At 41.6% G+C, this 16,131-nt stretch overlaps 2 protein-coding genes across 2 annotated transcripts in view; both read left to right on the forward strand.

Moving 5' to 3' along the window:
- LOC121576603 (ras-specific guanine nucleotide-releasing factor 1-like) overlaps window positions 1-7,584 on the forward strand; it is a 24,474-nt gene extending 16,890 nt beyond the window's left edge. Inside the window, exons 17-27 of the mRNA XM_041889859.1 lie at window positions 2,646-2,822; window positions 3,000-3,106; window positions 3,211-3,323; window positions 3,479-3,539; window positions 3,723-3,826; window positions 3,983-4,067; window positions 4,201-4,398; window positions 4,649-4,728; window positions 4,866-4,983; window positions 5,117-5,185; window positions 5,370-7,584. Coding sequence (XP_041745793.1) covers window positions 2,646-2,822; window positions 3,000-3,106; window positions 3,211-3,323; window positions 3,479-3,539; window positions 3,723-3,826; window positions 3,983-4,067; window positions 4,201-4,398; window positions 4,649-4,728; window positions 4,866-4,983; window positions 5,117-5,185; window positions 5,370-5,462 — 1,205 coding nt within the window. The 3' untranslated portion in view covers window positions 5,463-7,584. The remainder of the gene's footprint in view (window positions 1-2,645; window positions 2,823-2,999; window positions 3,107-3,210; window positions 3,324-3,478; window positions 3,540-3,722; window positions 3,827-3,982; window positions 4,068-4,200; window positions 4,399-4,648; window positions 4,729-4,865; window positions 4,984-5,116; window positions 5,186-5,369) is intronic.
- Window positions 6,898-16,131, forward strand: part of LOC121577450 (pro-cathepsin H-like) — a 23,397-nt gene continuing 14,163 nt past the window's right edge. Inside the window, exons 1-9 of the mRNA XM_041891204.1 lie at window positions 6,898-6,906; window positions 9,725-9,830; window positions 9,943-10,013; window positions 10,089-10,193; window positions 10,739-10,825; window positions 11,071-11,126; window positions 11,246-11,327; window positions 11,426-11,494; window positions 11,578-11,740. Of these exons, the coding sequence (XP_041747138.1) occupies window positions 6,898-6,906; window positions 9,725-9,830; window positions 9,943-10,013; window positions 10,089-10,193; window positions 10,739-10,825; window positions 11,071-11,126; window positions 11,246-11,327; window positions 11,426-11,494; window positions 11,578-11,740 (748 nt within the window). The remainder of the gene's footprint in view (window positions 6,907-9,724; window positions 9,831-9,942; window positions 10,014-10,088; window positions 10,194-10,738; window positions 10,826-11,070; window positions 11,127-11,245; window positions 11,328-11,425; window positions 11,495-11,577; window positions 11,741-16,131) is intronic.

Raw genomic sequence — 16,131 nt, forward strand, 5'->3', positions numbered from 1 at the left:
TAGCCTTGATGACAGCTTTGCACACTCTTGGCATTCTCTCAACCAGCTTCATGAGGTAGTCACCTGGAATGCATTTCAATTAACAGATGTGCCTTGTTAAAAGTTAATTTGTGGAATGTCTTTCCTTCTTAATGCGTTTGAGCCAATCAGTTGTGTTGTGACAAGGTAGGGGTGGTATACAGAAGATAGCCCTATTTGGTAAAAGACTAAGTCCATATTATGGCAAGAACAGCTCGAATAAGCAAAGAGAAACGACAGTCCATCATTACTTTAAGACATGAAGGTCAGTCAATCCGGATAAATTTCAAGAACTTTGAAGTTGAAGTTTCTTCAAGTGCAGTCACAAAAACCATCAAGCGCTATGATGAAACTGGCTCTCATGAGGACCGCCACAGGAAAGGAAGACCCAGAGTTACCTCTGCTGCAGAGGATAAGTTCATTAGAGTTACCAGCCTCAGAAATTGCAGCCCAAATAAATGCTTCACAGAGTTCAAGTAACAGACACATCTCAAAATCAACTGTTCAGAGGAGACTGCATGAATCAGGCCTTCATGGTCGAATTGCTGCAAATAAAGCACTACTAAAGGACAACAATAATAAGAAGAGACTGGCTTGGGCCAAGAAACACGAGCAATGGACATTAGACCGGTGGAAATCTGTCCTTTGGTCTGATGAGTCCAAATGTTGGTTCCAACCGCCGTGTCTTTGTGAGATGCAGAGTAGGTGAACGGATGATCTCTGCATGTTTGGTTCCCATCATGAAGCATGGAGGAGGAGGTGTGATGGTGTGGGGGTGCTTTGCTGGTGACACTGTCAGTGATTCATTTAGAATTCAAGGCACACTTAACCAGCATGGCTACCACAGCATTCTACAGCGATACGCCATCCCATCTGGTTTGCGCTTAGTGGGACTATAATTTCTTTTTCAACAGGGCAATGACCCAACACACCTCCAGGCTGTGTAAGGGCTATTTGACCGAGAAGGAGAGTGATGGAGTGCTGCATCAGATGACCTGGCCTCCACAATCACCCGACCTCAACCCAATTGAGATGGTTTGGGATGAGTTGGACCACAGAGTGAAGGAAAAGCAGCCAACAAGTGCTCAGCATATGTGGGAACTCCTTCAATACTTATTCATGTTATTTCCTCTACCTACCATTATAAATAGTCAAAAGTGATAGAGAAAAATGCTCCTTTGAGTGTTCTATGCCTATTCAATTGTCAGTGCCATGGTGCATACACTGCAGGAATGCTCAATTCTGTGTGCAATGATCTCTGCCACACAAGATAAAATTCATGCAGACTGTAATTTGGTGGAGAGAATATGAACATGCAGGGAAAGCCAACGCTAGGAATGAGTAGGTGTTGGGGATACTTGTGTCATAGCAACTACGGTATGAGCGTGTTTCCCTGCCTGCCGCCCCCGGTAACGAGGTTGTTTTAGTACAAGACAGTCAGTGAAGAAGGCTTCTGCTGTCTGTCTTCCAGCTCTCAGGACAGAATGTACACCAGGTCAAAGGTGAATAGAAACCTGGCATAATTTACATTTACAGTACCGTGGCGGCAGGTAGTCTAGCGGTTACGAGCATTGGGCCAGTAACGGAATGGTCGCTGGTTTGAATCCCTAGGTGAAAAATCTGTTGATGTGCCCTTGAGAAAGGCACATTGGTCCTGTAAGTCACTCTGGATAAGAGTGTCCACAAAATTGTACTCAGATCAGTTTTATATTACTCTTACCATAAAGCTCAACTTATCTTATTTGTTAATTAATCACACAGTAATGTATGTTTATTGTCAGTCAGTGTGCACAGAAACCAGTCCATTCTTCCATTATGCTGATATTGGTGGCTATATTTAGCTACATCCATCTTGAATATCAAAGCCTCATGTAAGGTCTCTATGTTCTACTGGGAGAGAATGTGGTGCTATTGGGTTCTGCTGCCCTCTACCGGAGACAGAATAAATGAAAACGTCCTGTTACACAATGAATTACACTGACACAATAGCTAATGCCTTTTTGGATAAGATCCATTTAGTTGCATATCAGGATTAATGTTGCTTGCTAACCGTTGTCAACTACCTATTAAATCTCAGCGAAAAAGTTAGAGTTGCAGTTCCTACTGAAGTAGTAGTGACCCATTAGTGACCTATTGGACACAGACGTCAGTTCAAGGTCTAGTTTTGATTTACATTTGGTTGAATTGTCAACTATTGTGAATTCAATGTGAAATCAACAAAAAATTTCACCATGTCATTGGATTTAGGTTAAACGTTAGGTGAAAATAATAAATGCCCTTATGTTGATTACTTTTTGCAAATCCACGTTGATTCAATGTCATCATATAGATTTTTTGGGGTTGAAATTATGTGGAAACAATGTTGATTTAACCCGTTTTTGCCCAGTGGTTAGAGACCAATAAAGAGCATTTGATGCAGCTGACACTTTCATGGATCTCTTTAGTGGCTGTCCTAGTGCAGTCATAATCTCAACAATTCTCTTTTATTGGCTTGGAATGGTCTTTCCATTTTATACCTACAGTACTTTATTGTAAAGGTATCGCATTACATCAATTAAGTTCACTAAAATGAATCCCAAGGCATTTTACAGCCAGTATAACTGTCTCCATATTGTATCTTCCTGTAGAATTCTCCCTGTTCTCCTACAACAATGGCACGGTGATGTCGTCGTGTCGCCCTGAGATGGACAACAACAACCGCAGTGCCCTCTCTGCAGCCTCCGCCTTCGCCATCGCCACGGCAGGAGCCAATGAGGGCACGCCCACCAAGGAGAAGTACCGCCGCATGTCCCTGGCCAGCACAGGTACAGAGCGTATTAAACATCAGTTCTGTCCACAATGGGACAATTTGAGTACACCACATGTTCAAAAGCATGAGAACTTTAATCATTTTTGTTCTCCTCAAGATAAAACAAAATCGATATAGTCATTCAAAATGTTGGTGTGATATTTACATGGCGTATTTGATCAATTTTCACCAGGGTTCCAAACAGACCAGAGAAATGGGGACAAAGAGTTTGTCATCCGAAGGGCTGCAACCAACAGAGTGCTGAATGTTCTGAGGCACTGGGTGTCAAAACACTCTCAGGTAATAGTTCCAGATACATAGTTATGATAATTCACTACTTCTAATGTAAAATTGAGTCCAGGTTTCCAATCAGTTAACTATTTTGTATTTGTGTTGACCTCCAGGACTTTGAGAGTAACACTGAGCTGAAGCTGAAGGTAATAGCCTTCCTGGAGGAGGTGATGCATGACCCGGAGCTGCTGACCCAGGAGAGGAAAGCAGCCGCCAACATCATCAGGTACCTACCAACACCACCATCGCCTCAGCTTATAGACACTCTGTTATCATTGAATACATGGGCTATTACTTCTATAGGGCTGATTAACACTGATGTACAGAGTAAAGAGAAACACATTATAAATACATACTTGACTCTGTTGTATGGTCCATTAGGACCCTGACACAGGAGGACCCTGGTGACAATCAGATCAGCCTGGAGGAGGTGACACAGCTGGTGAGTGGGATGTCTGCATGTATCTGGCAGTAATGTAAAGAAGACACTGTGTTTTACACAAGACGGCAATTCAGTCAATAGAGGACAATCTCTCTTTGACATATGTTAGAATATAGTGAAGTAGTTGTCATACCTCGCGTCTTGAGAATGTTTACCAGTGATGCTCTGTTGTGTGTGTGCTAGGCGTCAGTAGGGAAGGCGGAGGCGTTTGAGAGCCATTCTGCCCTGGAGATAGCAGAGCAGCTCACCCTACTGGACCACCTGGTGTTTAAGGTCATCCCATACGAGTGAGTGACACCCAAACACATGTTGTATTCTCAGTTGATGATACATACAGATGTACAATATGGGAGATATACAGTGATTTTTGAATAACATTCATGCAGTATTAATAAGAATAAATTAGATGTATTTCTACTTGATCCTCCAATATTGTTTTATAGAGAGTTCTTTGGTCAAGGCTGGATGAAGAATGACAAGAATGAAAGGACACCATATATCATGAAAACAACAAAGCACTTCAATGATGTATGCAGCCAACAACGCCCATCCCCCAACATAATATTACCACTGTACATCTTCACTTTTTTATTACAGTGTATGGCTTTGGTTGTTATGCATTAGGAACATGGCTATTCCTTGTCTGTCTTGCCTCTGTTAGATCAGTAACCTGATTGCCACGGAGATCCTGCGCTGTGACGACGTGACCACACGGGTGGCGGTGATGGAGAAGTGGGTGGCGGTGGCGGACATCTGCCGTTGTCTCCATAACTACAACGCTGTGCTGGAGATCACCTCCTCCCTCAACCGCAGCTCTGTATTCCGCCTCAAGAAGACCTGGCTCAAAGTGTCCAAGCAGGTGGCCACATCTCCTCACTACACACGCCCAGCTCACTGAGGGCTCATAGCGTGGTCCTAGTAATATTACTACACGTTTTATCATTGCACTGGGACCTCAATACACTCTTATAAACAGCTTGTTATGACACCTCAGACCTCTATGAATCCTTATTGCTTATTAACGATTACACATCACTTTAACAAAGGTGATTATACCTGGGTGTTTTCCAACATAATATTTTGATACAGTATTTTATTTCATCCCTCAGACTAAAACAGTAATTGACAAGCTGCAGAAGTTGGTTTCGTCAGAGGGGAGGTTCAAAAACCTGAGGGAGGCTTTAAAGAAGTAAGTGTTTCTTCTGCTTGTTCTAATAACTACAAAAGCCAATGTGTATCAGACAAATTATACTGGCCATTCGGGCAGTGGATCGATCAAAGTATAAGCAAATTGGTGACATCCTGCTCTTCTGTTTTTCCTTGTAGCTGTGACCCTCCCTGTGTACCATACCTGGGGATGTACCTCACTGATCTGGCTTTCATTGAGGAGGGGACGCCCAACTACACTGAGGACAAATTAGTCAACTTCTCAAAGATGAGGATGGTAAGCGGTCTCTGCTGTATAATATAATCATACATAATGTATAATATATAATATAATGTATAATATAGAGATATTAAAATGTATTCTCTGGCTTTGTATTGTATATATGGCTTATGTTGTTCTCGCTCTGCAGATTTCCCATATCATCAGAGAAATTAGACAATTCCAGCAAACAGCATACAAGATTGATCATCAGCCAAAGGTAAACTTTTAAAGCTGTTTCGTGCTAAATTGTGTTATATTGTACATATAAAGAGAAACAGAAGAAAATGGCAATGGCCATGAGGGAAGTCAAATTTAAAGTCTGAGTGTCTGTATTTGTCACATCGTATAGATTATCGTAGTAGTAGCCAACCTGCTGAAACTGTATATTTGTCCTGGTCTAGGCAGCACAGTATTTGCTGGACAACAGCTCTGTTTTGGATGAAGAAAGCCTGTATGAAGCCTCTCTCAGAATTGAGCCTAAAGTCAACAACTGAAGAGGATGACAGTTTCCCAAAGTGTACTCTGTTAAAAAAACTATTATCATACACAGTAGACATAAACAATAACTGGTGTTAAGTCATGTTTAACATTTTTGCTCTTTATACGTGTATTGTTTTTAGAAGTAATCTTATGTACACATGTTAATTTAATCGTCACATTGTTGTTGAAATATTTCATTTTTCCTCTGCAACAAGGACCATTTCACTGGGCTTATTAGAGTTATAACTAAAGTCACAATGATCTTGTATAATGGTGTGTCCTTTGTAACCAATGAAATTGATTGACACCTTTTCATACTGTGGACTTTGCACTTCCTGTAAGCACACATGCTGCCAGGGTCCTACTGTACAGGAAAGATTGTTCTCTTTACTCAAATAGATATAATGTGTTTATCTGCAACTGATGTAGCATTGTAAAAATCTAACCAGGTAAAACAACATGGACATTTTTAAACCCAAAATTGATGCGGCTAAACCAATGAGTGTACCTTTAATTGTTCTATATCAATCCCGCCTCCTCCCTGCTTTGATTATTTGCTTCCACTTTTTGTAGCTCTATCAACATTTGAGTAATCTTGTCACAGTTGTGACAGAGATGTGAGCGCCACTAGCCCCACAGAGCTTTGTCTTGTCGTCATGAGGAGTGATTCTTACATAATAAGATATTACACTTGCCTGATACAGGAAACACCTGCTCTTAGTAGAAGTTATTGACTTGCAGCACGGTACTGAATCTGTTCTGAAATGAATGAAGAATAACTAATATATAAGGGCATATTCACACAACAAGCTTTTATCTAAGAACCAGCCAGGTCTGGTTTGTTTTGAAAACAAATTGAAGTCCAGTGTGAATACACCCTAACCTAGAACATGATTAACAATATTTGTAGCTTTATTTCATTACTGTTGCATGTTGCATTGTAACACGCGGTTAAATCACAAACCTCTTACTGTATATTTTCAGAAGTAATTCAAGTCAAGTAGCCATGAATTCCATTTTGTTTTGCAGAATAAACTCTATTAATCCATGTTATTTAAAGGGCTGGTAATAAGCCAGTGTACGTTATATCTCCAATACAAGAGTACTTCCAGTTTGACAATGATTAGTTGTGGGTGACATCTTGTTTGACTAGGAGTTTGGGGAAGTTTGCTGCTATTCTTGGAGCATGCCATTGTAGCTGTTTCCCTTTTTCAAAGCACATGTTTGTTTGCTTTCAATTTAAACTTAACGGAGCACACATATTAAAGAAAAATAAAGCAACACCCTTGAAATTGTAGTATTTTCAGGCTTTGTGATATTTGTGTACAGTAAAAGGTTATTCCGCTATTATACTGTATAATTCAAAGACAATCTATGTCCTTTTGCTGTTCCAGTGATTGTGGAACGTGACCGTATATCACTCTGTTAAATGCATTGTTGTTTAAGAGTATGATAAAAGTAAGTGAATGAGTTACTCCGCCTGCAGCATTCAAAAGGTATTTTTGTAGTATTAGTATAAGGTAAGGGGTTACAAGAACACAGGGAAGTATTTTGTACTTTGTTGTTGTTATTTCACCTTGCTGAAATGTATGCTGTACATTTTGTACATGCAGCCCTGCATATTTCTTAATGTGGAACAGTGTCAAGTACACCTCTGAAAAGCATTGTATCCCAAGCTTCAACACAAAATGCTACAACAATTGTAATTTTGAAACCATGACTTAGAGGTAGAAGACAACTTCAAAGTGTTTTGCATATACTGTAATCCTGTCTATAATCATTCTCTTAGCAGGAATATAGTAATGTAGTGCTTATTCTGTGAATATTTGTATGTATTTTTACCATGTACAGTCTAGAAACATTTAAAGCTCATATGGCAGGCATGCAACACTGTATCAGACAATATTAAAACAATATATATACATATATATACTGTATACACTTATACGTGCACATACTCTTATAAATGAAATATTAACAAACAAACGTTTTGCTGTTAGCAATACCCAGTGGTATGAGAATTATCTTTCAACCCTTATGTTTATTTCCACAGCTTGAGAAATATTTCCAGTTTTGTAAAAAAGAAAAAATGTATGTTTCCTGATTACCTCTTGCTAATAAATCTATTCTATCTCAGGGGCATTGTTGTCTCAAGTGTGTTTGTGAGAAAACAATGCTATTTTTTTTCTCTCTTTTCTCTCTCCCCATCCCCCTCTATCACATGCACACACACACCACACAAACACACACTCTGCCATAGCATGTGCTGGAGGTGAAATAATTTGTGTTGTTGCAATAAAAAGCTATTAAACACATTTTCTGTTGCATTATTGATAATGGGATAGGGGTATGGGAGAGAAAAACCATGGGATATTTATTTATGGGCCCCATTGTGCATGGAGAGCTCTCAGCTCTGTTTTGGAATCAGTGCACTCATGATATGCTCTTATTTATTCAGTTGTGGGGGTTTGGAGTCGGACACAGTGATTCAAGAGAAGAAGAAAAAGTGAGAGAAAACACGAGTTCATCTTCAGAAATAAGCATGAGTTAATCTGCCAAAATACAGACAAAATGCTATGCAGACATATAATTATTATGATGTAGAAGAACAATTTACATTAAATTTTTGTCAGCAGCAGCTGAAAGAGAGATCCTCTACCTCTGATAGTTCTGGGTTACTGCCAGACTGAGCAAAACATAGTGTGTTAAAAGTCATGTAATGATTAACTAGGCTATTGAATCCAATACTTATTATACATAATTTATTATAAATAATTTATACATACACCACATGAACAAAAGTATGTGGACACCTACTCGTCGAACATCTCATTCCAAAATCATGGGCATTAATATGGAGTTGGTCCCCCCTTTGCTGCTCTAACAGCCTCCACTCTTCTGGGAAGGCTTTACACTAGATGTTGGAACATTGCTGCGGGGACTTGATCCATTCAGCCACAAGAGCAATGATTAGGTCGGGCACTGATGTTGAGCGATTAGGCCTGGCTCGCAGTCGGCGTTCCAATTCATCCCAAAGGTGTTCGAGGGGGTTGAGGTCACGGCTCTGTAAAGGCCAATCAAGGTCTTCCACACCGATCTCGACAAACCATTTCTGTATGGACCTCGCTTTGTGCACGGGGGCATTGTCATGCTGAAACAATAAAGGGCCTTCCCCAAACTGTTGCCACAAAGTTGGAAGAACAGAATCGTCTAGAATTGTCAGCGGCTGAGCCGTTGTTGCTCCTAGACGTTCCCACTTCACAATAACAGCCCTTACAGTTGACCGGGGAAGCTCTAGCAGGGCAGAAATTTGCCGAACTGACTTGTTGGAAAGGTGGCATCCTATGACGGCGCCACATTTAAAGTCACTGAGCGCTTCAGTAAGGCCATTCTACTGCCAATGTTTGTCTATGGAGATTGCATGGCTGTGTGCTCGATTTATACACCTGTCAGCAACGGGTGTGGCTGAAATAGCTGAATCCACTCATTTGAAGGGGTGTCCACATACTTTTGTATATATAGTGTACCTCCTCTCAGTCAGCAACATTGTTCTAATAATGGCTTCATGAAACATAGTCCCTTCAATTGACTCCACACTGAAATACTGAAATAAAATCAACAATTAGCTAATTGCCAATGTCAGGCTGGGTCTGTAGCTCTATTTGGCATATCACATAATACAAATTTACGTTTATTTGAAAGTTAGCTGGCTAGCTTGTAAAGTGGTGAATTAAATTAGCCTAGTTTTTTCTGTATAGCTAGCTAGCTTACAAATGTGCTCAAATACTAATGACATTTCAACATTATTTATCTAGCCCATAGTTTATCATATGACTTAGGCTTCAAATATTTGAATTAAATAATCAACATTGTTTACCTTAATACATTAAAAAGGAATTGGTAGGCTACTTGCAAGTTGGTTTAACTGGTGACATACAGTACCAGTCAAAAGTTTGGACACACCTACTCGTTCAAGGGTTTTTCTTTATTTTTACTATTTTCTACATTGTAGAATAATAGTGAAGACATCAAAACTATGAAATAACACATATGGAATCATGTAGTAACCAGAAAAGTGTTAAACAAATCAAATATATTTTATATTTGAGATTCTTCAAATAGCCACCCTTTGCCTTGATGACAGCTTTGCACACTCTTGGCATTATCTATTGAGTGTTTTATCTAATGCATACTGGAATGCACTGTATCCACATAAAATTAAATTGTAAATTCACAATGACCTGAATTGTTTTATGTTACTGTGTTATCCGTGCAGTACAATAAGGTGTATGACATGGAGGAGTACTACCACAGACTTCAGATCTTTATTGAGAACAATAGAAGGCTTGACCATCACAATGAAGGGAATCACAAGTTCACAAGTATGAATAATTGCATTATAGTTGGGTTTCTTCAGTTGTTAGAAGTGTCCATATCCTTTGAGTATGTCAGCATATTAATTATGCCATCTTCTGACATTTGACCTCTACCTAGTGGGACTGAATCAGTTCTCGGACTTGACCTTTGTTGAATTCAGACAATCTTTCCTCTTGACTGAGCCCCAGGTATTTATGTTCCTGTTAGGTATACTTCTCATGGTTTTTACTTGAAAAAATACATTTTAATTGACTGTGTCTTAGATCTGTTCTGCCACTAAAGGGAGTCATGTGAGCAGCAATGGACCATATCCAGACTCGGTCGACTGGAGAAAGAAAGGGCACTATGGCACAGCCGTGAAGAACCAGGTATCCTTACACATACAGTATAGGACATCTTTTCGAGGATAAAATCAGGCATTATCTGGCAAGGTAAGCGGAACACTACTGTATGAGGAAAGCCCAAAAAATTGTCAAAGACTCCAGTCACCCAAGTCATAGGCTGTTCTCTCTGCTACCGCACGGCAAGCGGTACCGCGGTACCGGAGCGCCAAGTCTAGGACCAAAAGGCTCCTTAACAGCTTCTACCACCCTTATCTATGCATAGTCACTTTACCCCTACCTACATGTACAAATTACCTGGACTAACCTGTACCCCCGCACATTGACTCGGTACCGGTACCCCTGTATATAGCCTTGTTATTGTTATTTTATTGTGTTACTTTTTATTATTTTTTACTTTAGTTTATTTGGTAAATATTTTCTTAACTCTTTCTTGAATTGCGTTGTTGGTTAAGGGCTTGTAAGTAAGCATTTCACGGTAAGGTCTACACGTGTTGTATTTGGCGCATGTGACAAATAAAGTTTGATTTGATTTGATGTGCTGAAGGTAGATGTTGATTTGTGGTGTTCAGGGGCCCTGTGGTAGCTGCTGGACCTTTTCCACTACAGGCTGTTTGGAGTCAGTCACAGCCATCACAACAGGGAAACTCCTACAACTGGTGAGATACTTTCTTATCTACTTCTCTATTCTAACACAAAGTGGGAAGGAAAGCTGGCCTCCTTTTACTGAGGCAATTCAATACAATTTTTACAATTGCGTTTAAGGCTAGTAGTTGCCTCGATTTATTACCAGTGATTGCAATACCTTTTGGAATTAATTGAAATTCTTGTCCCATCTCTGATCGTGAAGTCATGTGAGCAGCAATATATTTTATCCAACTGCTGCTATCTTTATATTGTTCAGTCAGAGCAGCAACTAGTGGACTGTGCTCAGGCCTTCAACAACCATGGCTGTAAGGGGTGAGTGTCACCACTGGAAAACCTATTTCCTTGTAAATACTGTATATTCACAAAAATCTCTTGGTCTAACTGGACACTATTCGATTCTTACTGAGGCTCTGAAAAAAAGTATATTTTAGCGGCCTCCCCAGTCAAGCATTTGAGTACATCAAGTATAACAAGGGACTCATGACAGAGGATGACTATCCATACACAGCACATGTATGTAAACAGCAATGCCATCTTTATAACAACTACAGTACTAGCACTTCGAAAGGCGACAATCTATTAACATCATTTATGTTGGAATCATTTTGAAGGAGGGCACTTGCAAGTTCAAGACTGATTTGGCTGCTGCTTTCGTTAAGTATGTGGTCAACATAACAAAGGTAAGTAAATGCACATTACTTTGGATTGTTTTGTGCATTGACTACCCAGGCAGTCATTTTATTGTATGTTTATTCCATGGCAGTATGATGAAATGGGTATGCTGGATGCAGTGGCCAGACACAACCCTGTCAGCCTTGCCTATGAGGTGACCTCTGATTTCATGCATTACCATGATGGTGTGTACAAATCAAATCAAATTTTATTGCCACATGCGCCGAATACAACAGGTGTAGACATTACAGTGAAATGCTTACTTACAAGCCCTTAACCAACAATGCATAAAAAAAAAAAAAAAAAAAGCTAATAACTAAAGAGCAGCAGTAAAATAAAATAACAGTTATGAGGCTATATTCAGGGGGTTACCAGTGTAGAGTCAATGTGCGGGGGCACCGGCTAGTCGAGGTAATTGAGGTAATATGTACATGTGGGTAGAGTTAAAGTGACTATGCATAAATAATAAACACAGTAGCAGCAGCGTAAAAGAGGGGGTGGCGTAAAAGAGGGGGTGGGGGTGGCGGGGCAGTGCATTGCAAATAGTCAGGGTAGCCATGATTAGCTGTTCATGAGTCTCATGGCTTGGGGGTAGAAGCTGTTGAGAAGCCTTTTGGACCTAGACTTGGCGCTCCGGTAGCGCTTGCCGTGCCCTAGTAGAGAGAACAGTCTATGACTAGGGTGGCTCGAGTCTTTGACAATTTTGAGGGCCTTCCTCTGACACCACCTGGTATAGAGGTCCTGGATGGCAGGAAGCTTGGCCCCAGTGATGTACTGGGCCGTATGCACTACCCTCTGTAGTGCCTTGCGGTCGGAGGCCGAGCAGTTGCCATACCAGGCGGTGATGCAACCAGTCAGGATACTCTCGATGGTGCAGCTGTAGAATTGATCTGAGGACCCATGCCAAATCTTTCCAGTCTCCTGAGGGGGAATAGGATTTGTCGTGCCCTCTTCACGACTGTCTTGGTGTGTTTGGACCATGATAGTTTGTTGGTGATGTAGACACCAAGGAACTTGAAGCTCTCAACCTGTTCCACTACAGCCCTTTTTTTTCTGTAGTCCACAATCATCTCCATTGTCTTGATCACGTTGAGGGAGAGGTTGTTATCCTGGCATCACACGGCCAGGTCTCTGACCTCCTCCCTATAGGCTGTCTCATCATTGTCGGTGATCAGGCCTACCACTGTTGTGCCGTCTGCAAACTTAATGATGGTGTTGGAGTCGTGCCTGGCAGTGCAGTCATGGGTGAGCAGGGAGTACAGGAGGGGACTGAGCACGCACCCCTGAGGGGCCCCCGTGTTGAGGATCAACATGGCAGATGTGTTGTTACCTACCCATACCACCTGGGGTGGCCCGTAAGGAAGTCCAGGATCCAGTTGCAGAGGGAGGTGTTTAGTCCCAGGGTCCTTAGCTTAGTGATGAGCTTTGAGGGCACTACGGTGTTGAATGCTGAGCTGTAGTCAATTAATAGTATACTCATGTAGGTGTTCCTCTTGTCCAGGTGGGAAAGGGCAGTGTGGAGTGCAATAGAGATTGCATCATCTGTGGATCTGTTGGGGCAGTATGCAAATTGGAGTGGGTCTAGGGTTTCTGGGATAATGGTGTTGATGTGAGCCATGACCAGCCTTTCAAAGCATTTCATGGCTACAGACGTGAGTGCTACGGGTCGGTAGTCATTTAGGGAGGTTATCTTAGTGTTTTTGGGCACAGGGCCTATGGTGGTCTGCTTGAAACATGTTGGTATTACAGACTCAGTCAGGGACATGTTGAAAATGTCAGTGAAGACACTTGCCAGTTGGTCAGCGCATGCTCGGAGAACACATCCTGGTAATCCGTCTGGCCTTGCGGGCCTTGTGAATGTTGACCTGCTTAAAAGTCTTACTCACATCGGCTACGGAGAGCGTGATCACATAGTCATCCGGAACAGCTGATGCTCTCATGCATGCTTCAGTGTTGCTTGCCTCGAAGCGAGCATAGAAGTGATTTAGCTCGTCTGGTAGGCTTGTGTCACTGGGCAGCTTGCGGCTGTGCTTCCCTTTGTAGTCTGTAATAGTTTGCAAGCCCTGCCACATCCGACGAGCGTCGGAGCCGGTGTAGTACGATTCAATCTTAGTCCTGTATTGACTCTTTGCCTGTTTGATTGTTCGTCGGAGGGCATAGCGGGATTTCTTAAAAGCCTCCGGGTTAGAGTCCCACTCCTTGAAAGCGGCAGCTCTACCCTTTAGCTCAGTGCGTATGTTGCCTGTAATCCATAGCTTCTGGTTGGGGTATGTACGTACGGTCACTGTGGGGAAGACGTCATTGATGCATTAATTAATGAAGCCAGTGACTGATGTGGTGTACTCCTCAATGCCATCGGAAAAATCCCGGAACATATTCCAGTCTGTGCTAGCAAAACAGTCCTGTAGCTTAGCATCTGCGTCATCTGACCACTTCCTTATTAACCGAGTCACTGGTGCTACCTGCTTTAGTTTTTGCTTATAAGCAGGAATCAGGAGGATTGAATTATGGTCAGATTTGCCAAATGGAGGGCAGGGGAGAGCGTTGTACGCGTCTCTGTGTGGAGTAAAGGTGGTCTAGAGTTTTTTTTCCTCTGGTTGCACATTTAACATGCTGGTAGAACGGATTTAAGTTTCCCTGCATTAAAGTCCCAGGCCACTAGGAGCGCTGCCTCTGGATGAGCGTTTTCCTGTTTGCTTATGACTTATACAGCTCATTGAGTGCAATCTTAGTGCCAGCATCGGTTTGTGGTGGTAAATAGACAGCTACGAAAAATATAGAAGAAAACTCTCTTGGTAAATAGTGTGGTCTACAGCTTATCATGAGATACTCTACCTCAGGCGAGCAAAACCTCGAGACTTCCTTAGTATTAGATGTTCTGTACCAGCTGTTGTTTACAAATATACACAAATCGCCAACACTTGTCTTACCGGAGTCAGCCGTTCTATCCTGCCGATGTAGCGTATATCCTGCCAGCTGTATATTGTCCATGTCGTCGTTCAGCCACGACTCGGTGAAACATAAGATATTACAGTTTTTAATGTCCCGTTGGTAGGATATCCTTGATCTTAGGTCGTCCATTGTGTTTTCAAATGATTGTATGTTGGCTAATAGGATTGATGGAAGAGGCAGATTACTTGCTCGCCATCGGATCCTTATAAGGCACCCCGACCTACTTCCCGATATCTCTGTCTCTTTCTCATGCGAATGACGGGGATTTGGGCCATGTCGGGTGTCTGTAGAATATCCTTCGCGTCCGACTCGTTGAAGAAAAAATCTTCGTCCAATATGAGGTGAGTAATCGCTGTCCTGATATCCAGAAGCTCTTTTTGGTCATAAGAGACGATGGCAGAAACATTATGTACAGAATAAATTACAAATAACGCGAAAAAACACACATAATAGCACAATTGGTTAGAGGGCCGTAAAACAGCAGCCATTTCCTCCTGCGCCATCTTTCCAGATCAGTCAAGACATCAGCGCTGTATCAACAAGGGTGTCAATCCTGCAGAGAGTGTCTGATGGTCCTCCTAACGAAAGAAGAGGTGAATAATATGGGTTATGTTTAAGCCAGATGTTTCAGTTTATTTTGAAAATGTCAGTGAACATACCAGTATGCATATAATTATATTGTATTGCCTCCATCATCATTTTATTTGTCCCTTTAGTCACCAATCCAAAGTCAGAAGATCCGTTTTTGAGTATCATGGAGTCCATCTGTGCTCTGGTGGATTCCATCCCTGAGCATGAACTGATAGGCCTGTCCTGTGGGACAGAACTCTTACTGCAGCGGGCTCACAGGTAATTCCTTGATCCTGAACTATTTAATATGGGACAACAGCTGGAGATTAAGTTTCAGCTGTAATTTTACTGTGACATGTATTGATCTGCTAGTCATATCACACTTTTTACCCTCAGGAAAAGGATTACTGGCAGCAGTGACACATATTTCATGACACAACGGCCAGACAGCACTGTCTTGGAACCTTTTATTTTGCTACACCGAGTGTCCTGTCTTCCACAACTTGCCAGCCCAAGGATAAAGGAGATCCTTCCATGAAAGCCCTTCTGTTCAGGAGGTCCTCAGTTATATCTGTGGACTATGACAGCAGTGTGTTTGAGGACTGACTGCATGATCAATGGAGTTCCGACACAAAGCACCTCTTGGAAACCCAGCACTCTGGCAAGTCCTATTTTCACTGAAGACGGGGGGAAAGTATCTACAAGAGGCCAAAGTAATTGTGACTCTCCATGGAATTACACCATCTCCAAAAAACAAACTTGTGATGTTGATCAGTCGATTTTTTCATTGATGACTTTGACATAGATTACATCAATGATTCAGATATCACTGATTACTTTGATGAACCCCCGAGCTCAGCATCAAGGCAGGACTACAGTGCTGTCACTAAAGCGGTGCATAAGGGTGGACCAAGTACATTACCATGGCAAAATAAACCAGCTACACCAGCCCCTGTGGCCAAGCCTACTAAATTCACCTATCCTGGCAAGAACATTCAAGATATAGAGCAGCCTTGAGATTGAATTGTATTGTTCCTTCTACTAAACAAATGTGATTATTTTTTCTTACATGTATTACTTGGTCTGTAGCTCAGACATTCATGTTTACAGTGGGGGAAAAAAG

The sequence above is a fragment of the Coregonus clupeaformis genome, chromosome 11 (genome assembly GCF_020615455.1).
Source record: "Coregonus clupeaformis isolate EN_2021a chromosome 11, ASM2061545v1, whole genome shotgun sequence".
In the NCBI taxonomy this organism is placed as follows: domain Eukaryota; kingdom Metazoa; phylum Chordata; class Actinopteri; order Salmoniformes; family Salmonidae; genus Coregonus; species Coregonus clupeaformis.